The sequence below is a fragment of the Manis javanica genome, chromosome 4 (assembly GCF_040802235.1).
Source record: "Manis javanica isolate MJ-LG chromosome 4, MJ_LKY, whole genome shotgun sequence".
NCBI classification, from domain to species: Eukaryota; Metazoa; Chordata; class Mammalia; order Pholidota; family Manidae; genus Manis; species Manis javanica.
The window spans coordinates 170,604,658-170,631,525 of record NC_133159.1 but is presented as its reverse complement, the minus strand read 5'-3'; the positions used below and the strand labels follow the sequence as shown (position 1 = coordinate 170,631,525).

Genomic DNA, 26,868 nt, shown 5'->3' with positions numbered 1-26,868 from the left:
AACATGTCTATCAGGTTGCTGAGTCTCCTAACAGGGAAAGATCATAACAGAAATTTAAAAGCAAAGACATGAGAGACACTTAGCTATCTTGGCTTCAGTTGCTCTGATAGCACTTAAGACTTCTTGTGGTTGGTTTTGTCCTAAGCGGCCTCTGACTACAGCTGCTGCTGTACCATCCTAAGGTACCGTTTGTTCTCTCTCGGCACCTCTTTCAAAACACAAAGACTTCTACTTTCACTGCAGCGCCCCTCTTACTCCATCAGGAGTTTCCCCAGCTGCTTCATTTGCACTGCAACTCCGCCAGTGGGTACTGAGTCTTTCTAGTTGCAGAAACTGTGTGTCAGAGCTGCTCGGGGACATAAGTAACTGAATATACAGCACAGCTGCTTAAAGCAAGGCAGAGGCTGGATTCGGTAGTCATCATCATGGAGCAGGTATTTAAATTCATGGAATTGGACCCGTTTATAGTAAGAAAGAAAGAATGCAAAGAGAGGTGTAGGGCAGTGATAGAACCCCGGAAACCCCAACTTAAGGACTAGGGACAGATGGGAAGGGGGTGGACAGGAACTTACAAAAGAGACAGAAGGTCATATTAGCAAGAGCTGTGAAAACTAGAAATGTGTGTCGAGGAAACCAAAAGAAACATGGTGGCCAAGAAGAAAGAAGTAGAAAGTAGTGCCAAACACCAAAGAAAAGCCAAGTCAGACTAAACTGAAGTGTGTTCGTAAGATTTCGTCACTTGGAAATTTAACAGTTTCAGTGACATATTCAGGTCTAATACTAGACTATTCTGGTTAAGGGGCATATAAGAGATGAAGTGGAAAGGAGAAATTAAGCAGTAGCTATAAAGGAGATGAAGGCCAAAGAAAGTGTCTTTTCAGAACAGTCTATCCACCAACTTACTTACTGTTTGAGGAGGAAGAACTGGGAGCTGGAAAGGAACTAAGGATCAAGTAGGAGAAGGGATAAGGTCTGTGAGGTGACCAGAAGAGGAGAAATTAGTCTTAATGGAAACTCTTCCTCTGAGACTGGAATTCTTCCACCAGACCCTTATCTGTCTTAAGGAAGTAAGGATATTCAAGGATACAGAAAAGTGACAAGTCTAAGGTTTTAGGGTAACAGGGTGAAATCCTGATGACATAAGTCTAAGGCAAAGTCATCCCCTGACCATAAGGATAAAAGAAGGTGGGAAGTAATGAAGCATGAAAAGAACTGCTGAGAAAATTAAGCAAAGAGAGGTAGGTACACATAAAAAAAATGAAGAGGTGCTCCGTGGGTTCCCTGAGATTAGAAGACATTAATCTCTAGTAGCACTAATTCAACCAACGATTTGATTTTCCCTAACTGGTTCAAAAGCACAGAAGCAGAGAAAGTAGACGAACCAGTATATAAAGAATCAAGGATTTGTGCTGTGGGTATGAGAGAACAAGGCGAGGGACTTGAAGTTAAGAAGTTAAGTCTTCCTTCTTTACTGGAACAGCGCTTCCCATTCTGAGACAATTTTCAATGATACATCTATAGCTGTGTCCTCATTTGCTACTTAATCATGGAAAGTATCTAAATGCAAGCCTTTCACAGAATAACACAATTTGGGAAAAGCATGCTGATGAATGAAATGACCGAGCCAAAGGGAAGGCGAAGGGAGGAAGGGCAACAAGAGCCCCCAGGGCCACGTGAGACAACAGATGTCAAAGACAGACACTGAAGAGCAGGTCATTTTCTTAAAAACACCAAGATTCCAAGATGATCAACCAGACTAAATTCATTAAAACATTGAATTCACTGTATTAGGCAGCGTACCTGTTTTGATTCTGGAGGCTTTTTCTCTGGTGTTCGAATTTTATTAATCTCAGGTCCAGGGTTATTTGTTTCACTTTTACCTAAGAAAATATTTTAAAATTCTTATAAATTGTCTGCAATGGATATTACATTTCCAATGACCATCCAATATTAGACACAGATGTAGAATATTTAACACTTTTTTCACCCACTATTAATAATGTATACTACTACTTAAGTTTTGTTCTTAAATTTTCAGAGTAGCAGTTTCTCTACAAGAAGGAAAATTTATAAATGAAGCAAACCTCACTGAAATATAAAAGCTTCCTAAGGACATAACCTTAAAATATCCAATAATCCCAAAGATAATTTCCCACTCTCCAGGAATTTACAGCCTCATTTTCTTAAACTAGACACAGAAAAGGCCTTAGCACTCTTGCATATTTCTACAGGCTTGATGCTTTGACCAATTACAAATGCAACTAAGCAAAATTCCAAATATGTCGATTAAAGTTAGTAAAGGAATATAAACTAAATAAAGATATTCTGAAAGAATGTAGTTATACTATTTAAAAGTAATAGGTATCAAACTGAATATAAGTGGGTGATGAATAGAGGAAGCAAAATTAACGTTAAGAAATCACAATTATGATAGACTTAAATAATCCTATTTCATGCCTGTGAAGGGCTTTTAATCTATAGTATTAACTGCTGGATATTTTAAATTCCTTGATAGACACTTTGATTTGGGTTCTTGTTCAAAAACATCCTTTTAAGAATGCCACTGGAACTTTGTACAATGAATTTTCATAACAACCTTACTACTAAACTGCAAGAAGTGAAAACTACAATGTCTAAGTTGAAAAATACACTAGATAGAACTAGCAGCAGATAAAACATTGCAAAGAAAAAACTTAGAAGGCATAGCAATTCTCATAACAAAAAGAAAAAAGAATTTAAAAAAATAGAAAATCATATCTGTGCACTGTGGGGAAACTTTAAGCAGCCTAATATATGGGTGGTTAGAATTCCTGAAAAGAGGAAGAGGTGAAACAGAAAAAAATCTGAGGAAATACAGGTAAAAAATTTCCAAACTTGATGAAAAGTGTAAATCCACAGATCCAAAAAGTTCAACAAGCCCCAACACAAGAACCATACAGAAAAATGCACCAAGAAATACTACAACCAAATTACTAAAACAGGTATAAAAAGAAACTCTTTAAGGAAGTCAGAAGGAAAAAGAGGCACATTATATACAGAACAACAAAGATAAGAATGACATCAGATTTCTCACTGGGAACAATGTCAGCAAGAAAACAGTAGAGCAACATCATTACAGTACTGAAAGATAAAAACTGTCAACTAAGAATTCTATACACTGCAAAAAATATCTTTCAAAAGTGAAGGTGAAATAAAAACATTTTCAGACATAGAAGTGCTTAAGGAATTTATCAACAGACCTGGACTACAGGAATGTTAAAAGAAATCCTTCAGGCAGAAAAGAAAATTCTATCAGATGGAAACATGAATATACAGAAAGAAATAGATCATTAGAAATGCTAACTACATGGATATATACAAAAGATTATTTTTCTTATTATTTAAAACTCTCTATACTGAAGTATAAAATGCATGATAACAATATCATAAAGGCCAGGAGATGAAAAACTAAAACACTGTAAGGTTCTTGAAGTGGTAAAATATAAATTGGCAAGTAGACTATGATAAGTTAAAGATGTCTACTATAAAACCTAAAGCAATACTAAAATAACAAACAGTTATAGCTAATAAGCCAATAAAGGAGATAAGATGGAATCATAAGAAATATTCAACTAATCCAAAAGAAGGCAGGAAAAAGGAAAAATGGGGTGGGGTGGGGGGGTACAAAAAACAGATTGGACAAATTAAGAACAGATAGTAAGATGATAAAATCAAACATAACTATATCAATAACTACATTAAATATAAATGGTCTAAACACCCCCAATTAAAAGGTAGAGATCATACACTAGATTAAAAGAAAATCAAGAGTCAACCATATACTATCTAAAAAAATGCACTCTAAATATAAAGACATAAATATATTATTAAAAGCAAAATGTCAAAAAAAGATATACCATGCTGAATAGTCAAAAGAAAGCTAAAGTGGCTACACTAATATTAAGCAAAATAGCTTTCAGAGCAAAGAATATTACCAGGGATAAAAACAGTCATTCTATAATAATAAATGAGTTAGTTACTCAAAAACATATAATCTAAAATATTTATGTACATAATAATAGAACTTTAAAATTAATCAAACAAAACTTAAAGGAAAAGTAGACAAATACCAATTGTATCTAGAGACTTCAATATTCTTCTCAATATTTATTTTTTTTAAAGCAGATAGATTTTCAGAAAGGATATAGTAGACTATCCACCAATCAGACCTAATTAACACTTATACAGCACCCCATTCTCAAGTGTATATGGAACATTTACAAAGGTAGAGCATATACTAAGCCATGAAAAACAAAAAATCAATAAATTCAAAAGGATTCAAGTCATACAAAATATGTTCTCTTACCAAAAAGGAATTAAAGTAGGGATCAGTAATAGAAAAATTCTTAGAAAATCCCATCCTCAATCCTTAGAAAACTGGAAACTAAAGCTCACCTTTCTAAATAATCCAAGAGAAATTAGAAAGTACACTGAACTAAATGAAATGAAAACACAACATCAAAATTTGTGGGATGCACTACTGAGGAGGAAAATTTTAACAGTAAATACCTATATTGATCTAAACTTTCACCTTATCAAAATACGTACAAGGTTGTATACTGAAAACTTAAGAAAAAAAGAAAGCTGAAAGAAATTTAAAAACTTAGAGAGAGAGAGATCCTGTTCATACATCAAAAGACTCAATATTGTTAAGATGTCAATGCTCCACAAATAGACCTACAGATTCAACAAGATCGCAGCAGGCATTTTTTGTAGAAACTGACAAGCTGATTCTAAAATGTATGTGGAAATGCAAAGCACCTGGAACAGAGAATTTTGAAAAAGAACAACAAAGCTGAAGGACTTACACTACTTGATTTCAGGACTTTTATAGAGCTATAGTAATCAAGACATGCATCAACAGAACAGAACAGAGACTTTATATATGTGGTCAAGTGATTTTCAACAAAGGCACCAAATTAACTTAATGGAGGAAGGGCACTGTTTTCAACAAATGATGCTAGAACAACTGAGCATATATATGCAAAAACAAAACAAAATAACAAAACCCTTCAATACTTACTTCACACTATAAACAAAAATTGACTCGAAATGGAACTAATACAATAGCTAAAACTATGAACCTTCAGGAAAAAAACACGGATGATCTTTGTGATCCTGGATTATGTAAAACAAATTTTACACACAACATGAAAAATATGACTCATAAAAGGAAAAAAATGGATAAACTGGACTTCATCAAAAATAGAAACTTCTACTCTTTAGGCAGGTACTGTTCAGAAATGAAAAGGCAAGGTACATCCTGGGAGAAAATATTTTCAAAACATATATCTAATTAATTATATCTAATTTCAAAACAAATATAATTAAGAATGTACAAATAACTCTTATAACTTAATAAGACAACAAAAGGGCAAAAGATATGAATAGACACTTCACCAAAGGTATACACATGGCAAATAAGCCCAATGAAAAGATATTGAACATTATTAATCATTAGGAACATGCAAATTAATAATATCATCAGATACTATCAGATATCCACTAGCAAGGATAACATTATTAAAGAGATTGACAAACCAAGGGTTAATGAGAATATGGAGCAACTGGAAATCTCATATATTACTAGTAGAAATGAAAAATGGTTTAGCTACTTTGGAAAATAGTATGGCAGTTTCTTATCAAGTTAACTATGAATTTACAATATGCTTACAATCTCACTCCTGGGTACTTACCCAAAAGAAATGAAAACATATGTTCACACATATGTTTATAGCAACTTCATTCATAATAGCCAAAAACCAGAAAAGGCTAGGGTGTCCCTCAGTTGACTGATAGATAAAAACATTGTGGCACATTCATATAATGGCATACTAACTGACAGTAAAATGGAACAAGCAGACACAGACAACATTAATGCATCTCAACAGCATTAAGCGAAGTGAACAAAGCCAGACACAAAAAACTAAAAACTATGTACACTGTGATTCCACATATAGACATACTAGAGTAAAAACAAAAGTACAGACACAAAAGTCATATTAGCAGTTGCCCAAGGCTTGGGGGTTGGAAGAGACTGACTGCAAAGGGATATGAGGGAACGTCTTCAGGTAATGGAAATATCCTATATCCTGATTTTGGTGTTGGATAACAACTTTGTATATTTGTCAAAACACACACCAATATGAACATTTTAAAGGGGTATATTTTACTGTACATAAACTATACCTCAATAAACCTGACTAGAAATACAGTGGATAATTTTATAATTCTAGTAGACAAAAGACTATGATTTGCACAAGAAGTAACAATTTTAAATCAACAATTGCCACAGTAGCATTAATGTTTGATGTTACAAAAGTATTTTGAATCAACAAAATGTTTAATGCGAAAGGGTTTTCTATCTCAATTTTAAATGACTATCATTTGAAACACTGTAAATATTAAAATTCATTATTTTTTCAGGAAATTGGTAATACTAGTAAGTGGTAAATTACATGCAGTCTTTGTATCTGTATACACATTTGTGCCTTCTGGAGAGAGGATCCATAGTTTTTACAACAGATTCTTTCTCATAGAGATCTATAATCCATGAATGAGTTAAGATTCTTCCTAGTGAGGGAACTTTGTATGTTGATACAACTTGACTTACCATCAATTCAGGAACATGAGAACAGAAAAGCAACTCACCATTTCGACTTTGCTCATGTGGATCCTTCTCCTGATGCTGGTTTTGTGGTTGCCCTATGCTGACAGGTGGATGATGCCCAAGGCCATAAGGTATAGGAGAACCCCGTCCATGTGTCTGTAAGAGGTTCATATTGTAGGCCATCGCTGCCTGGTGTGTAATGATTCGAGGATCAACTGCAAATCTACCCTGGTATCCTGTCCATGGCACCTAGGTTATTGTAAGAAATAAGATAATTACATTAAGTACATCTTGGCAAAATACTGGTAGTGTTGTTGATTAGGAAAAAGCAAACACACAGAGAAATATTAATTTTTAAAAAATGAATAACTACAAAGTTGATGCTAATAGTAACAACTGGTAGAATTAGTACTATGCTTTTTGTTTGTAAGTTTTTAACTTAATTAGCCAAAAATGATTCCCTAAATCTGTAGCATATAAGGGGAAATTGATCATTTTTCAGGTTAGGAAGAAATTGAGGACTTAAAATTGGTAGTTATTCCTTGAGGCATTAAATCATTTCACAGTCTTTTATCATTTCCCTCAATAGGAACATATAAATGTCAGAGATTACCATGAAAATTATCTTTTAAAGTCATAACTGCATAGTTATATAGCTTAACAGATTGAATAAGAGAGCAGGGAAAAAATTAAAAGAGAATTTAGTCCAAATACTCAAACTCAAAATACAGGTATTCCAACTTTACATGAAAAACCAAATCATTTAATGTTCATTTATTGTAGGCAGAATTCAAACACATCAATAATTTAATTAATGATTTAGATTAATTCAACTCTTAAAGCATAGAAACAGAAATTTTCTTTAGGTATGTCTAAATATATAATTTCTGCATATTAACATAAAAGGAATAAATACAAGACATCTGAGCTGCTACCCCTATTGTTTCATTATAATATAACTTTAAATGCAGACTCTTAGAAATCTTGTAAAATAAAAGTGTCTTTGACCTAGTAAAATGAAATATAAACCCTAAGGGACTTACTATTTAAAGCAAATGATGTATAATGTTGCCAGGCTGTCTGGGAAGAAATAACTCAGCCAAAATTGAAAGTCTATGGGGAATGGGCATGAATTACGTATTTCTTACTGTTATTCTCATTGGCTGACGTGATTGTGAACTATCACAACCAATATGGCCGAGAAATGTTTGCAACTGGGCATTTTTCCCTTTCTGGGGTGTGGGCAGGGATATCAAAAATCCTTGGCAATAATCACCTCTGCCTGAAATTACAATACTTGTCTTTAATGAAATATTTTTCTAGGCTAAAATTCCTGGATTTGGAAATATCAGTATATCAGCAAATTAACAAAATTGCCAAATTATTTTTAAAATCTTAAAGGAAATAAAAACATATTTTACATAATTTGGAAGCCCTTTAAAACTTTGTAGTCTTAGAAAGGACTTAACAATGTTTTTAAGTACCAGTGGTCTCAGATAAATTTAGATCCAAGAAAGCTAAACTAATCCAAGCCTTTTTGTCTCCTCCAAACAACTGATTTCTTAGGAAGGATCAGTGAGTTACACAAGAATTTTAAAAAAGCAAAAAACAAAATTAAAGTATCACTTTACAAAACAAGAGACCAATTTACTAGCTCTGTTAACTTTTCGCCCAATTTTCCCCAGTAAAAATATTTTAAAGGAATACAAAGGCAAAACATCCAATTTATAGATTTCTTCATAGCCACTGACAATCCAGTATCACATTGTAAGCAACGATTCAAATTTCTTTGGTCATCTCAAAATATGAAGGTTAAAGATAAGAGCTGCTTTAAAAGAAGCTTATAGGCACTAAAGTTAAAAAAAAAAAAAGAGGTTCCTAGAACCCTATTTGGGATAGTTACTAATTTAGTGAAGGCTATTTTATTTTATTCAATAGTAAGTATCTCAAACGTCACTTACAGGTAAAGGCACCGACATAACTACATTCCCTCCATAGACGGCAGGTACATAAAGAATACTTGTCCCAGTGTGAGGATCTATTCTTTGAACAGGGCTTGGAGATTTCCCCAAATTTGGGTGAGGTCCAAGAGGGGGCGGAGGAGTATACGCTCTAATAGGATTGCCAATAAGTACGGAAGGATTGGGTTGAACTGAAAAATAAAGAGAAAGGATGTACTTAACAGCTATACATATTCACCTAGACAGAAATAATTTAAATCATCCAACAGCAAAATAAATTTCCCAGGTTTGTCATAAGCTATATTATAATCAAAGAATTACCAGTATGGAAGACTCAAGCATATTTTTAAAAAATAACCATTTTATAATGTTCCCTAAAATTAGCTTGCTACAGACAAAGTATTCCTTTTGTAAACTGGCATAATTTTAAATGTCTTCTGAGGAGCTGGAGATGTGTCCTTTAACAGAGAAAACCATCCACATACACACATTCTCAGCAAACATTCTTCTAAGACTAGGAAAATATATACTATTCTTCAGAATAAAGTTTTGACTTTAGTAATACAACCACAGACAAGATGATGCTGAGGGAATTATTATGTTAAAAGATGATTCTGCAACATTTTAAATCACTTAAACTTTATCTTGAAATTTGTATGAGCCAACACTTGTAGGATATAAATATGTTGCAAAACCTTATGTTGCATAGAAGGCTTAAATGATTTTCCTCAAAACTTCTAGATATGTACCTAGGTACCTACAAACTCACTCCTTTTCAGAAATGACATATCAAAGCATTCACAAGACTGCACGTGCTGAATAAGAGTTAAGTGAGTTCCAAAGTGTGTGTGTGTCTATGTGCATGTGTCCATCCCTCTCGCCATACTCCTCTTTCTATTGATAAAATTGGGGGTAAATATTATATCATAAAAGCAAGTTTTCAAAGGGCTAATTTTTCCACTTACCAATTCCATCATTCTGGAAATGATCATTCTGAGTATGATGGAGGCTTTTCCCCTTTACAGAAAAAAAAAATGTATAATAACTTAAATACATTTAATATTAGAAAACAATAATCATTTTCCTAATCCTATTCAAATTAAATATATACAGCAATAATTAAAATGTAAAGACTGTGAGTCTGTAATTAGTAACCATTAGAATTCTTCTAGCCAACATTCTTTTTAAACATTAAGTCATGGTGCTGGGCCTCAAGTTTCCTCAGCTTCAAATTATGGACTTCTAAAATTTTTATTTTTTTTAATGAATTTTATTTGTATAAAAAGAAATACACAATGATGAAAACCTAAATTATATTCCTTTGCAGCTTCTCTGGAAATTTTCTGTGAATTAAATGATTAAATATGAAAGTTGATAGTCAAGGGGAAAAATCAGTCTTCGGTTATTTAGAATGAGAAACTTTAAAACAGTAACATGAATGTAAGTACAGTTTGGGATATATGATATTTTGATATGATTCATGGCATCTTAAACTGTAAAATTTACTGAAGGAACAAGAAACGACACACCATCATAATTTGCTTAAGAAAATGTACAAATTTTCTAGAAACCTATTTGGTAATATATATCAAAAGCATCAAAAATATGTGTACACTTTAACATAGTAATTCCACTTTAGGAATTTATCCAAATGAAATAATAATGGATTTAGGACCAGACGTTCATCACAACACTATCAACACTATTTATACATGTGATAAAATGTTAACCTAAATGTCCATCGATGGAGCATTTATTAAGTAAGCAATGGCTGATTCAAGTAGTGGTGGTATACTATCTACCATTAAAAATGATGACTTTGGGGCATAAATACTTGAAGAGAAAATGGTTCTAAATTTCTGGGCTTTAAAAAAATTTCTTTCTCTTTCCATTGGCTGGCTAATGTAACCCATAAAGCCATTTTACAACACAAGTAACACATTATACAACTTTTAGACACATACAAATTTGCTGTTTGTACATTACATCTGAAAACTAAAGGGGGAGATAATGTCTATAGCAGGAAGAAAATTTCATTCTTGACCAAAGCAAAAGCCTAGCGATGCTTCATTTATCTCCTGTCTCACTGTCAGCAACATTAAATATTCAGGTCAGCACTAAACATCAAAGACTTGTGATCAGTTGGCTAGTTACGGGTGGGCAAGAGTAGCTGAGCCCTGACTCTTAAAAAGTCAGAGAAAGTAGTCAAAAAAGAATCGCAGTTGATCCATTAACCAAAAGAGAATGTTCGCAGCAATTGGCACTAGCTATAAAACACAAACTTCTGAGGAATAGAGAAGTGACAAGAAAAGCAGGTAGAAGAAAAGACAGAAAGTGAAAAGGTGAAAATGGCAGGCAGCAGAGATGGCAGAAGTCGGTGGGAAGAGTTAGATCAGAAACGTAAGAAGTGACAAGAGCAGACAGGGGCACATACACTGACAGAAGAAAGGAAAGTCAGTGACATAGGCAGAAGATAGTTCCAAGTAGGTAACAAACCACTTAGATTACTCAGCCTCTAATAACCAACCCATCAAGCAGAGGCAACTGTATAGCAGGTGAAGACCTAAGAGTATGGTAGTTAGAATGGCCCCCCAAAGATGTCCAATCCCTAACCCCAGGAACCCAAGAATATGTTATGTGACAAAAGGACTCGGCAGATATAATTAAAGTTATGGACTTAAAAATAAGGAGATTATCCTGAATTATCTGGGTGGACCCAAACTAATCACACTGAGCCCTAAAAGAAGATGAATTTCTCCAGCTGGAGTCAAAGAGATGTGGCAGGAGAGGAAGTAAATGATGTGGTAGAAAGGGAAGTCAGAGAGATTTCAAGGGAGAGGATTCAAGGTGTCACTGCTGGTTCTGAGATGTAGGGGCCACATGCAAGAACCGGAGAGAAGCCTCCAGAAGCTAAGAATGGCCGCCAGTTGACAGCCTGCAAGGAGGCATCTTAGTCCTACAACCACAAGGAGCTGGATTCTGTCAACAACGTGTATGACCTTAGAAGCAAATTCTTCCCACAGCCTCTAGATAAGAGCCCAGTTCGCCAACACCTTGATCCTAGCCTTGTGAGACCTGCAGCTGAAGAACCAACCAAGGCAATCTGGACATCTGACCCAAAGAAACATGAGATAATAAATTTGTATTGTTTTAGGTCACTAAGTTTGTGCTAATTTGTTGAAGCAGCAATAGGAAACAAATACAAAGAGGAACCAACCATAGTCTAGGGTAATCCTATACTGTAAAGCTGAAAGCATGCCAGACAGTATAAATCAGTACTCTGGGTGCTGTGTGATACAGTAAATTAAGAAACAACTTGGGGCCTGTCATGCAAAAAGAGAGTGACAACTTGGGGCCTTTCAAGCATAATTCAGCACTCTGTACAGTTTAATACAGAAAAAGCTCCTCTAGCATATTACGACTGTAGAACACTAAGTGTCTATACAAAATATGCAGTGTTTGATAGCTTATAAACAAAATAATAATGTAATAGTAAGCTAGAGCTATGTATAAAAGTCACTACATAATGATAAGTCCAAACCTTTGCTAATAAATCTCAGATAGCATGTGTTCCTTTGGTAGAATGCTAATTAATGTCGGGGTTCTTAAAAGCAAATGTAGTTCAAAGCATCTATTTTTTTGAGGACAATCTTATTACTCAATCACTTATTTGAAATATTTATTTTTTCACTCATTCTTTGATTGTTTACCATTTACTCATTCAATAAATCTTTATGGGGGCCCACCCTGTGTCCACCCCTGGGTTGGGCACTGAGGCTACTGAGGTACACAAGGCTTACATCTTTTCTTATTTCTGGATAGTGAGACACAACATAAGCAGCTAAAGAGAAATGGTGAAAAACAACTCACAATTTAAAATCCACAAAATAATGCTATGGTCTTTTCAGAGGATCCATTTCTGAATATTATCTATCCTCTGAATAGTTTTTATAATGTGTGCAAATGAATCTGTTCCATTTTATCAAAGCTTCCAAACATTGCTCCCATCAAGTGCCCTAGGAGTAAGCAGAATGAAGACAGGCAAATTGTTTTTCTACCTGCTAATTCTGCAGGTGCCCATGAAACAGACACTCTGCTATCAATGCTGCCTGGAAAGAGTGAAGCAATGAAGGGTTAGCTAGGACTAGAGGCTCTTGGATCCCCTAACGTTCTGTACCTTCCTTAAACCCTACCACAGAACTGACTCTTAGTAGGGAGAATAAAGTAATTTAATTGCTACACAGCTAGAAGTATATTTTATTGCCAAACACAACCCTGACAAAGCAGGCACTGGAGCATTTTTAACTATCATCCCCCTTCTGATGATTTTTATCTACATGGAATCTGACTGGGATTTTAAATCTTAGTCTAACATTAATAGTACTAATTCTTAATATTTATGTACAGAATTGTGTTAAAGGTTAAACATTAAGGAAACTTGGGAGGAAATTGTAAGGCTTAGTATCATGTTTTCAGAAATATTCTTTTCTAGCAATGATATAAATTCCCCTTCATCAAAAGACTCTAGCATATGAAATAAAATATCTGGGATTTGCTTCAAAATTCTCCAATGTATAATATCTGGTAGTAGTAGGATGGGGAAAGGGCTGTAGATGAAACAAGATTAAGCTGATAATTAATGAAGCTGGATGACAGGGAATTCATTATACTAGTCTCTAGTATGTTTGAAATTTTCCACAATAGAAAGTTAAATACAAGAGGACCCCAAAACAAATTCAAACCTCAGAACAATTTAGTGGGAGTAAAATAAAATACTGGGGAGAGGAGGGAGATAGGGTGGCAAAAATAACCTTTGATTCACTACACCTCAATTATTTAAAGTTGTTGGTTATTATTATATATGTACAATCAATAATTTGAAATAATCAGGTATATAATTAACTTGGTGAACCACTGTGTTAGTAACATAAAAATAACAGATGGTATCTGTTGGATCAGTGAAGATTTCCTAAGAAGTTTTGAAAATAATTGTGGAAATGGCTGCTTTGGCCTTTAATTACACAATCTTGTCACTGAAAGAAAAAAGCTACACTACCCTTTACTGAACGCATTAACAATTATTCTACTTATCAGATACTTACTGAGCACCCACTATGTGCAAAGAGTGGGGCCAGGCACTAAGGGTCATAAAAAGTATACAGCATAAGACTTATGTCTTCAGGGAGTTTATGGTTTTGGAAGAGCAAGTGGATTCAACACCTATTTTCTTCACCTTCAAAACAAAAACAGAAAGCAAACTGCAGGATCTTGCTTAGGGCCAGTATACACTATCATGGCTTCAATTTAGCTGCATTCATTGATGGCTACATTCTCAATTAAGTAACTTTATTGTAGTTACTCTACTTATTTAAGAATGTGCAAAGAGAATAATGATTTTGCAACATTTTAAATAAACAGTAAAATTTTAAAGTTTCTACTTGGCTTTCCCTACTCCTCACATACCCTAACCTACCTGCCATTCCTTGGGAGAGCCTGTTCTCTCATACCTCTCGCCTTTTGTATGAACTCTTTCTTAAGTTCCACTTACTCATCGAAAAGCTACTTCTAAGCACCTATGATAAGCCAGATGTTCTAGGCACAGATGCTGGAGCAGTAAATAATAGAGGCAAAAATCTGCCCTAATGGAGCTTGTATTCTAGCCCTTGAAATGCCTCCCCAATCTCTCTCACTATCTCCACCCACTCAGTAGACTCCTAAGAAAGATCTCTGGGAGGGAAAGTGCCTCGACGCTGCCAGCTGGCTATCACCCCCCAACGTTTGCCACAAGAGGCGGCGTAGAGAGGTGCTGATTTGCTTATCATGCTTCTCTGGCTCCTACCGTAAGAGCTGGCACATTGAAGAAAGTTAACTGTTTGATAAATAAGTTGATTATTAATTTAATATTTCAACCTTTAGAAATCTAGAAGATTTATACTAAATGCTTAATCCCCTAATAATCCCAATCACTAAAGCATTATTGCACATTAATACCATTTTTATTAAACTAATAATATACAATTGTATATTAACACAGAAAGCTCTCTTCTCTTTCAATTATACAACAGTGGCTCAACAGTTACCCATATTATTAAATCCTCACCGCTTCTAGTGTAGTCACTATCTGTCAATGTATAAGATGTGACAGAATCACTAACTGTATTCTCCGTGCTGTACTAAGGTTTTACATTTTTTAAATGAAGCCTGAAACTGACACACTTTTATGTCAGTAACTTCAGTACCATGCTAATGACTATAAACACACCAAAACCCAGAACAAATACTAAACATGCCATTCTCACAGTTTTCTTTCCTAGATGATAAGTACAAGCATTTTTTTTCAGGCACCCTGACAAATAAACCAGCTATTTCAGCTCAAAATAACTATTGTTCAAAAGTAGAAGCAGTCTTCACTCCCTCTTGAACTACTCCTACTCTCCTCTGACTGGACTGCTTCTTTTAAAACACATATTGGTCAAAATCAACTAAAGTAATCTTCAAGCAGTTGGCTAAATTTTCTTACTGTGTCAAATACCACTTGAAATGAATTGGTCATTAACAAAGGATTTTAACTATTTTCTTTGTACAAATATTGTTATTATAAATTATTCCTTGTAAATAACATAAGGGCATGCTCTTAATGAGTAACAGTCTTTTAAACCGCTTTGTTTTAGTCATATCTTGCTGAAAGAAGTCTATCAGTAGAGAGGACTGGGAAGTTATATAAAGGACACCACAAGTAATCAGGTACTTGAAAAACTTTTTGAGGATTATGACATTAAGCATGACTAAACACCACACTGTATTTTCACTTACATGTGCAAACTAGACAAGTCCCTTGCAGAAACTGCTTGCTGCCAAATGCAACCTTCAGTTCCAACACTTAAGGTAACTTGCTGCCCAATAAACCTCCTACACTTCCACTCAGTTCTCTCCCTTTAACCTCTTCAATTTCATTAACAGGCGTTACCTTGGGGGGTGACTGCTGCAATTTGTTGATATTTCCTGAATGCTGAAGTCTTAGAGCCCGTGGGATAAATTCAGGTGCCAGTGGATTCAACACATATGTCTTCTTTAGCTCTAAAGCCTCTAGCTGAGCTTTGATCTGCTCAAAAGTGATTCCATGTAGGCTATTATTTTCATGACACAGTGCAATAAATCGCTCCCAAAATTTCCTTCAGAAAAGATGCAGAAGATCAGTTTATAATTTCAGTAAATAAAATCATAGAAATGAACATAAACGACTAAAGATAATTTTGAATTTCCTCCCACCATCCTAAATCCTCAGGTCCAATATTCATCTGACTGTGATTCAGGTACAATTTTTCCATCAGGTCACAAGACTTGGGAAGTTTGATTCATTCTGAAACTATAGCCACATCTAATATTGAAACATACAAATTATGCTCTCAATTAATTCTGGCTGATCAATGCAAGTAGTAAGGTCAATGCTCAACTAACCATACGAATCTAGATGATGGTTTTTGTTATCCACATGGTAAGTACAGACATCAAAACTGATAACTTATTTATAGAAGATTTATACTTCTAGGTTTACTCATACACACATATGTATGAAAACATTACACATGCACACACATACACAAACACACAAATTAAGCTAACTTGAATTATGGTGCCAAAGTAGCTGGTGCTGGATGACTAAGAAAAGCTAACTCAGGACATAAATCTGAGCCAAAAAGCAGATAAACCTCATGAAGATTCTTAGGAAATACCTAGCTATGCCTATATTTTTCTCTTACTTGTGCCTGCCACAAGCACAGCTTACAACATTAATTGACTAAGTTAAAAGAGTTAAAATAACTATGGAAAATACAGCAAGTTGGAACACTAATTTTAATGTTAATTACTTCCTAATCAAATTACTAAATACTAAAGGAGAAAAATATTTTCAAAACTTGTTACAGTTGTATAGTTATTCCTAAAGGTTTGAAAATTCAGCTCCAAATATTATAAATATCAAATATAAACCTTTTATAGGTTTAAAGTTTAAAAGGTTTAAAAAGTTTAAATGACTATTATAAATATGCATACCTATCTTTAATATGAGGTTCAAAAAATGTTTATTATGCTATAAAAGATACGTGATATCGGTGACAGTCTTTGTCTAAAAGGTCCCAGGGATCTCAAAGAACAGCCTTGCCTTTGAGCAAAAGTACACTATTTCAGAAGTAACATTAAAACACTGGCTATAAGCTAATCAAGTCAAACTAGTTCCAAAGGTAACCTAAATTACCATTTCAAATCTCACTTGTCCTTTGATTGCCCCACTGATACAGCAAAGTGGTCAAGCGCATGGATTCTAGAACTAGACTGCTTGGCTTTCAGTCATGCCTGAGTCATTCAGTAACTGTGTGACTTCAGGCAATCACTTAACCTTTCTTTGTACCTCAGTTTCCTCATGTGTCAGGTAGGGCTCCAACAGTATCATTATTATTATTATATTTTATTATTGAAAAGACTTTCATTTCTCACCTCAAAACTTTCACAGAAATGTATTTTTTCCTTCGAAAATTCTTAGTTTTAAAGCTAAAAATATTCCTTTTTTCTCTCTTTGTGAGGCTTTTTCAAGGATTATTCACACTGCCCCTGAACTCCCTGATACTTTAATGAAATACCATGTGTGGCATTATGAGGTGTTTCTGAACACATAACTGAAGATCACTTGAGAAATTCAGCTCCACTGATAGGAAGTTAAGAATTTACCACTGTGGTTATTTAAAGGCTCACCAATTCCCAGGCCCCCCCCTAAAATGTTAATATATTATTATGTTAAGAATTTTTCTAGTAATGTTGGTTAGAGGACCCGCGGGTATCTCTACATTGTAATGTAAGTATTTCAAAAGATGTAACCTTACTTTTAATCACTACATGAACACAGAGTTTGGTTTTGTTTATATGTTAACTTTCCTACTAGAATCGCTGATAAAACACTAAATCACTTGGTGTCCTTAGGTCTATATACATGTGAAGTATATATGTCTCACTAAACACTAAGTGGAATTTGCTAACATAGAAATTGAGTTCAAAGAAAGACCCTCTCCAAGCACACCAGTCTGGAGAAACGTATGACTCCTCTTTCTCCTCTCCCCGTTCAGTGCAGATTTATACATGCATGTTCATCACTTCCTGGGAAAAGTAGGGTCACCCAGTGAGAAGAGCTTGGGTTTTGAAGTCAATCTGGCATCTGTTTGAGCGGACCACTTAACAGCTATGTGACCTCGCACAGTAATTTAAACTCTCTGAACCAGGCTGTCCATTTAAAATGCAAATACAATTCCCACACTGCAGGGTTGTTGAGACGACAGAACGAGGCAAAGTGTGCAAAGCACTTAACCGAGCACCTGGCACAGGGAGAGCTGTCAGTAAACAGCAGCTATTATATTAATTATTTGTTGGTTTGGTAAGTGGGGAACAAGTTCACTACATCCATTTTGGGATAATAGAAAATTTTTACTTTAAAATACAACAACAAAAAAAGATTATGTAATGGTTGCCTCTAAACTGGCACCAAAAACACAGCAATTTTTCCTTGAAAACTTGATTAATACTTGAAAATATATTAAATTCACTTCTCCATTGTTATAGCACCTAAGAATCACATTTAGTCCTCCAGGTTTACTTGTATTGTGAGATTAAACTAACTTCTGAAGAACTCAGAAAGATTAAAGCATAAGTATACCCATTTGCCTAAACTATGAGCTCTTCAGTTAGAGCCATGATTAAACTATCCATATAACATAGTTAATCAGTATTCCCATTGAGTTATGGGCCACATGACTTTTTCTCCCTACACAATATATTTATCTCTCTGAAAACATTTTCCTTAGCTTATAAAATTAATTTGCAGCCCTTGACACACTCCAGCTGAGTATTAAGATATTAGCAACCAGTGGACCTGGCTTCAAGTTAAAAATTAGCCCTGCAAAACTCTGACTGCATGGCTGCAGGATGATTATTCTCCTATTTGCTCTAAGGAAGTAACAATTGATGTCAGAGAAGGGATGAAAAATTCACAGTATAATATGACTCTATAGAAATGTATAATGGTTTTTAAAAAAATTTTATGTTGATAAATTATTTGTAAGTTATTTATGAGAAGAGTCCAAAACGAATGTGGCTCTAGACTATTGACTATTTATTCCCCAATGGTTTCTACTTGTCTTCAATACATGTCACTCTATTTCATATATGTGTTTTAATCTATTCAATTCTAAACAAACCATCAAATATATAGAAAAATGGTAAATTATCACAGCACTATTCTAACCGAATACACTTTCACTGACTAGTAAACAAGATAAAATTCTCAGGAGGGAAGTCAAATTATAATATTTAATATATTTGTAACTTGAAATTGATATATTCCCTTTCCCAATTTTTTGTCAATAATGGCTAAAATGAATGGGAATCTACTTTTTAAGTATGAAATTAGGGATATTTTACAACAGGACTGTTCAGCTACACATAAATACATCGTGGACCATTCAAGTTTCTTTTTTTAATTAAAAGGTTATTTTTCATAATACAATCATAAATTAAAACTCTACTTGATTCCTTTGTTAATGGCTTTCCCCTATTAAGGTCATTAACTTCTTTTGGACTCTTAAACTGTGTTACATGCAGCTTATTCTTAAAGGTCCCAAATCAACTCCCTTCCCACAGAATACTTTTTCCTGCCAAAACAGGAAAACAGACAATAAAATGCTGCCATATCTATAGTGCAACAGGAACTTGGTTTAAGCAACAGAAACTTGGTTTAAATAAGGCTCCTTCCTAAACAGCTTTGTCTACTTTAATTCCAACATAACAAAAAGAAATTACCCCAGGCATATCTGGGACTGTCTCCATCTCTTTCTACTATTCTGAATTCACTTTGACAGGTACTGGAATACTTCTAAAATTTCTAAGTAACCCCTAATACATTTCTTTCTTTTTCAAGAAAGAATATATAAGTTACTGCTCAACTGTTTTTTTTATTAATACTAACATAATTTTCAATACTGCACAAGCCAAGTCTTATATTACTGGCTTCAAACAGCTACAATTCCTATTAACTGGTATAAATCATAAGTGTATAAAGAGAAATTTGTTGTTTATGTTGGTATTTTAACATTTGAGTAGAAATACTTCCTTCTGACTGCAATCTAAGGAATACTAACAATGTAAGAACAAAATAACAGCCAAAGACTAAGGCAAGAAGCACCACTTCTAACTCTCCTAATTTTAAGATCCTCTGGATTAACCAGACATGAAGAATCATTCACACTGAGAAACCTTGAAAGAAAATGAGTAGAGAAGGAAATTCATCAAAAGTAGTGAAAACAAGAATGAAGGGGAAAAAATGAAGTATCAATATAAAATTTAGTCTCCATCAAAGACACACACATACACAAACCACCTTAGGACTCTTGCACTAGCTGTTCCCTCATCCACACTTTTACCCCAGGTTTCTGCACGGCCCACTCCCTCACCCCCAAAGTCAGCTTCTCAGTGAGGCCTACCCTGACCACAAGTACAAGTACAAACCAGCCCACCCCACCTCATCCCTCCTAATGCCCCTTAACGTTCTATTCTTTTCCACTGAACTTACCACATGAACTACTACATAGTATTTTATTTACTGTCAGTCTTCCTCTCCTCCCCAGTAAAATGCAAGCCCCATAAAGGCAGTGATTTTTTCTATTTTGTTCATTGATGTATCCTCAGGGGCTAGAAGAATGCTTAGAACACAGTAGGCACTCATATCTGTGGAATGATGACTGAATGGACGAACACACAATTATGCATCTAATGAACAGACTCAAAGCAATCTATTATTGTGTTTCCAGTGGATACCGGGTTAAGACTAAACCTGATTTTAATCAAGCCAAGAGGTCATATAAATAAAGGTATACATTTGGATGCAAATTGCTCTGTATTAATGTCTCAATCAGTAACACATGATTACCTGCATCTTCCAATAGAGCACAGAGCAATGGGATCACCCACAACAGCAACCAGGGACTGTGCTCTTGTGATGGCAGTATTGAGAAGTTTGTAGTTAGACAAAAAGCCATAATCTAAGTCCTCTGTGGAATCTTCCAGCAGTTGCTCTTTCTTTTTAATTGGTGTCTGTTTATGTTTACAAGTATGCCTTGTACGTACTGTGCTAAGAAACAAAACTCTGAATTGCTTTCCTATTAAAGAAAATAAAAAATAATAGTTAATATGGTTATTCCGAATCATTGATAGACTAAAAGCATTTGATTTTTTAAAATATTACTGCTAAATAACAGGTGTTGGCAAGCATGTAGAGAAACTGGAGTTCTTGTGTGCTTCAGGTGGGAATGTAAAATGTGGGAAATGGTATGGAAAATAGTACGGAAAATGCAGTTGCTCAAAAAATTAAACAGAATCAACATATGATCCAGAAATTCTGGGTTTATAGCGAAAGAACTGAAAGCAGAGTCTCAAGCAGGTATTTGTACACTTGTGTTTATAGCAGCATTATTCATAATAGCCAAAAGGTAAAAGCAACCCAAGTGCCCATCAACAGATGAATGAATAAACAAAACATGGCATCTATGCACAATATATTATTACTGAGCTTTAAAAAGGAAGGAAATGCTGACACATGCTACAACGTGGATGAAGCCTGAGGACATAAAGCTAAGGGAAGTTGGCCAGTAATAAAAAAATGAGTAGTGTATGATTGCACTTATTTGAGGTCCCTAGAGTAGTCAAGTTCACAAACAGAAAGTAGAATGTTAGTTGCCAGGGGCTGGGGGAAGGAGGACAGGGAATGAGAAAGTACTGTTTCATGGATGTGGAGTTTTGGCTTTACAAGATGAAAAGAGTTCTGGAGATGGATGGTAGTAAAAGCTACACAACAATGTGGATGTATTTATTTAATGCCACTGAATTGTGGCATTTTATGTTTTATGAACACAGAAAAACAGTTAAAATGGTAAATAATTTTTTTTTAATTTGCTGGAACCAACCTTAGTGATTTTCTTTTCTCAGGTTCCACTTCAATACAAGGTCCCTTCCTTGAAGCAAGGCCATCTGCCTCTCATTGGCCCTGGCAGACACAGCTGATTCTTTCTTGTAAGTAACATGTCAATTCCCTTATTCTATGATAAGTCTCCAAATATCTGAATACATTTTTAATGTCATTCTTTAATCTTCTCTTCTCTAGGCCAAACAATCCTAGTTCCTTCAACCATTCCGGACTCCCAGGTTTCTAGGCCATTTACTACCCTAGGAGTCCTTTGGGCTAGTTTACTAGTAATGTTCCTTCTAAAATATACAGCCAAATTCTATGTGATATGGATAACACATGGTATAGTGGAGCTATTTTTTCCCATGATCTGGAAATGATATAAAATTACTCTTACTATTTTATATTCCCATTAAACCTGAATTTATACTGTGCTTTTTTAGCACTCACATCATACTGTTTCTTCATATATTTAAAAGCAACAAATTCTATGGCAACTTATTATATGAAGACAATTTAAAAGTGTTGCTGATAACTGTTCACTTAGGAAAGTTTATAAATAAAAACAGCTGTGTCTTTAAAAATGTATTGAAACAAAATTTGCTTGACAGGTGTCTTAAAAACCTTTATAAACAAATTAGTTTTTAGATACAGTATAACAATAGTGAAGTGTTATATGCTACTGTGATTGTAACTATAGCATATAGATATCATGTGTGGCATTCATACAGTCACAGTAATTGAAAAAGTCCATTTGTTCATACTTCTTTTATTTAGATACAATAATTTAATAAACACATAAATGAACTTGACCTTTAACAGCCAGATTTGGCATTAAAGAACTTGGTATGAAATAAATACATAATTGCTTGTTCAGAAAAGAGACCCTGAGAATTAAAAATCAAATATGCACATACTTCAAGATTTAAGCATCTGAATAACTTACATTTCAATCAATACTTACCTTGAACATTTAGCACCCTTTCTACATTAACATCAGATAATCTCTTTTTTCGAAGTTCAGCTCGTATCCTAAACACTTGATCAGCATATGGAGTCACCACACCAATACTGCCATCATCTAACTTCCCCCAAGCTACTGGCCACTTCCTTCTTAATTCTTCCACACGTTCCACCACTTCAAATACCTTTGAACAAACACATATATACATATTTAAAGTTACACAGTATCTGGAGAAAAGAACACAGTAACTGAATAGATGTATGAAGGATTCCCTTTAGCAAATATCATTTAAAAATTACCTCTACATAGGATACAAACACAGTGAAAATAAAAAAAGTTTTATGTACATTTCAAACAGTAAAATTCTACAATAATGCACCAGTGAAAACATGAAAATCAGACACAATGTAATTGGCAATTACACCCTTTACCTAGCCTCCTTTCTTAAACAGGGACAGGTTCAAGTTCCTGCATAGGGAGGAAGACAGACCACAGGGCCAAGAAACTGATGACTCCATCTAGCGAAACAGGGAAGAAAATCCCCACATTCTCAGTCCCCTTTCTCCAGATCAGGCCAATAACACTAACCAACCAACTAGAAGATTCCTAGAGTCAATGCCACCATTAAGTCCCACCAGTACAAGGCCTAGCATTACCTCCTCCCCCTCCCTACTGACATCCCTTACCAGAGAAGCCAACAGCTGGCACCAAACCCCAGTCAGGACTAGGACAGACTTTCAGAATTCACCGCCTTCTAGTGGTGCAAGTTCACCCAAGCCATTTCATTAACTTTGCAATAAAGTAACCATATTTTACTCAATTAAATTTTCTGGACCCACTTAGTGGATTATAGTACAACTTTTAGTGTAGTTCAATCTATTTTAATCCAATTAACTGATCAGATAATTTCAATATTTGGCACAATGGAGGATACAATGGTTAATAAAACATATTCCTGTCCTAAGATATTACTGCATATTTAGAAAACAGATTCCTATACCATAAGGTGCAAATTCAACTGGATCACACTGTGGAGCACTTTAATGGAAGATGTAAAGTAAAATAGCTGAAATGAAAAATACACTAGAGGGCCTCAAATAGGATTTGAGCTGGCAGAAGAATGAGTCCACAAACAGGAAGATAAATAGAGATTATGTGATCTGAAGATCAAATGTGGAACACCATTAAGCTCATCAACACACATATAATGGGAGAACCGGAAGAGACAGAAAAGAGAAGAAAAATCAAAGAAATAATGGTTAACATTTTCTAAATTTGATGAAAAAACAATCTACACATCAAGCTCAGTGAACTTCAAGTAAGGTAAATGCAAGGAGAGCTATACCCTGATACATCACAGTTAACAAGTTGTAAGACAAAGACAAAAATAAAATTCTTGAAAACAGCAAGATAAAAACAACTCATCACTTACAAAGGAATTCCAATAAGATTAACAGCTAACTTCTCATCAGAAACCATTAAGAAAACAGTAGAAAAGCATGTTTCAATGTGCTGAAAGAAGTAACTCAAGCAATAACCTAATTTCCAGTAAAACTATGTTTCAAAAATGAAGGCAAAGTAAAGACATTCGCAGATAACAAAACTGCAAGAATTCCTTATTAGCATACCTGCCTTAAAAGAAATCTGAAGGAAGTTCTTCAGGTTGAAAGCAAGGGACACCAGACTAATTCAAATCCACACAAAACATACCACTAAAGGTAACTATACAGTTAATTATAAAAGACAGTATAACAGTATATTTCTTATCCTTTCTCCTCTTAATTTATCTGAAGAGCACATATAATTGTACTGTTAAGCTATAATATATAGAGATGTAATATATTTGTTGATAACAGCACAAAGGAGGTGAGTAGAAACTGACACCAGATCGTAACCAGAATCCACAGGAAGAAGTGAAGAGAACCAGAAATACTAAGGAAGAAGGTTAATATAGCAAACTCTATAACTATGTACTTGGTCCCCTTTCTTCTCTTAGAATCCTTAAAGGGCATAAAATTACATAAATTAATAATTATAACAAATTTTTTGAGTTGTTACATAGGTATAAAATGAGTAACAACAGCACTAGAAAGGGAGAGAGGGAGTAGAGATATGTAGAAGTAGTTCCTATATGTCACTGGAATTAAGTTAATATAACTATGAAGTAGATTCTGATAGCTAAGATGTATACTGTCAGCCCTAGAGAAACCACTAAGAAAAAACTCAAAAAAATATAGTAAATAATTAAAAGAATAAAATGTGACACTACAAAACATGCACTTAATGCAAACTGCGGCAGTAAAGGAGAAACAAAGGATCAGAAAAACAAGACAGAAAACAGAAAGCAAAGGCAGAGGTAAATCCAACCATTTTAATAATAACATTAAATGTGAATTAATCCAATCAAAAGGCAGTTATTTTCAGACTAGATTTAAAATAAAAAACATGAAAAGAAGATAATGACATGGTCTACAGGGGATACACTTCAGAGTCAAAGGCACAAACAGGATGAAAGTAAAGGGTAGGAAAAACAGACCATATAAACAGCAACCATAAGGGAGCTGCCACAGTTTCACTACCATCACACATATCAAGTTTAAAACCAAAAAAAAAAGTTACTAGGGATAAAAACATTTTATAATGTTAAGTCAGAACACTGGGAAGATTAACAATTATAAACACATGTACAACTAACTACAGAGTCGCAGTATATATGAGGGGAAAAACCGTGTTCTCTTCGCCACAGGTTCCATCAAACCTGATGGACTCATTTCTTATATCTATACAACTCTGTCTACCTCTCACTTATCCTACTGTCTTAGGGTTGTTTGTTTCCTTAGCTCCTATATTCACAGTGAATTTCTCAAGGTTAAGAACCACGTCTCAACCTTAATTAAGTAGCTTAGTATTTAAATTCTGCTCTTTTCCCAATTTGGCATTATACTGAGACCATTTCATTACTGTGATGTAAGAATTTAGCCAGAACCAAGAAAAAAAAAGGATGACCTTTCTCACTCTCTTTCATTCTACCATTTTAAGCATGTGAAAGAAGACAGAAGCTGAGGTGATATACAAACACACAGTTTTAAACAAAAACATGTCCCTGAAACAAAGGACAACTAATACACAGCAAAAACACTACTAGTACTCAGCTCCAGGTTCTTTAATTTTACTTTTAATTTCATCGTCTGTTTTAAGTTCCTTGTGATTGTAACTCTGTGTGACACTGTATTATTTTTAAAATTATGAAATCTAAACCATTCTCAATTCTATGCCAGAACATTTAAAAAGAAACTTCCTTTTTCTCCTGTTGATGCAACTGGTTTCACTTGCTCTGCTTGCTCTAGAGCACAAAATAGATATGAGTTTCACCTTTATATGATGTAGTATCAAGAAGAGTCCAGGGCTTCTAGAAACACTTTACTCTTCAAACATGCCAATACTGGTATTCAAGACTTTGAAAAATTTTTTCTATCAACCCAAGAATTTCTACTTCCAGTCCACAGGATACCTATACATATTCCCTCTATCAGCTACAGAGAACAAGGATCAGATTTTGCTGCTTGTTGAAGAGCCCCTGGGGCAAAGTGTTCTGACCGCAGAAACTCCAGGGCCTGAAGGGAATGACCAACCATGCTCTGGTGGTGAAGTTCAAGGTGGCCTGAAACTTCCCTAAAGTTACATGTTTAAAATTTGATGGTCACAAATTTTGTCTTTGTGGGTTTTTTAATAGGAAAAATATTTCCCCCAAAAAACTTTTGAGTAAAATTGATAATCCAGGAAGATGTACCTTATTTATTCTACAGCTTGAAGGTTTCTTAGAAAACACCCCGTGTCAACATGAAAAAATAAGCAGCCCAGGTTGAGAAGCTAACTCTCCGGCAAATGTCAACCCTGCCTCAGTATGAAAATTAGGGCTCAATTTGACCACTGGGGTAACAGCAGGACCACCAAGCCTTCTGGATTTCAGGTGTGCCTCTCCCTGTCAGCGCTTTCACCCTCTATCATGACTGGACTCCTAGTTTTCAGGCAGTGGTTTCCAGCCTGAGTATAAAAGCAATAAATTCACCAGTTTGTCAATAGTTCAAACTTTTTTTTTAAGTTCAGTGTTTCCTAAAATTAAGGGGCATGTACTAACTAAAATGTCAAGTTTCTTTCTTTCTTTATTTTATTTTTTTTGAGAAGGCATCTCTCATATTTATTGATCAAATGGTTGTTAACAACAATAAAATTCTGTATAGGGGACTCAATGCACAATCATTAATCAACCCCAAGCCTAGTTGTCAACAGTCTC

General features: G+C 34.7%; 1 protein-coding gene across 7 annotated transcripts in view; it reads right to left on the bottom strand.

Annotated features, from left to right (window-relative positions):
- HELZ (helicase with zinc finger) overlaps positions 1-26,868 on the bottom strand; it is a 164,561-nt gene that overhangs the window by 45,400 nt on the left and 92,293 nt on the right. For all 7 annotated transcript variants that reach the window (XM_017652794.3, XM_017652797.3, XM_017652796.3 and 4 more), the window contains 7 exons: positions 22,575-22,758; positions 20,579-20,807; positions 15,578-15,782; positions 9,576-9,627; positions 8,611-8,801; positions 6,691-6,898; positions 1,801-1,880 (listed from right to left, as the gene is read on the bottom strand). In XM_017652794.3, the coding sequence (XP_017508283.3) occupies positions 1,801-1,880; positions 6,691-6,898; positions 8,611-8,801; positions 9,576-9,627; positions 15,578-15,782; positions 20,579-20,807; positions 22,575-22,758 (1,149 nt within the window). The remainder of the gene's footprint in view (positions 1-1,800; positions 1,881-6,690; positions 6,899-8,610; positions 8,802-9,575; positions 9,628-15,577; positions 15,783-20,578; positions 20,808-22,574; positions 22,759-26,868) is intronic.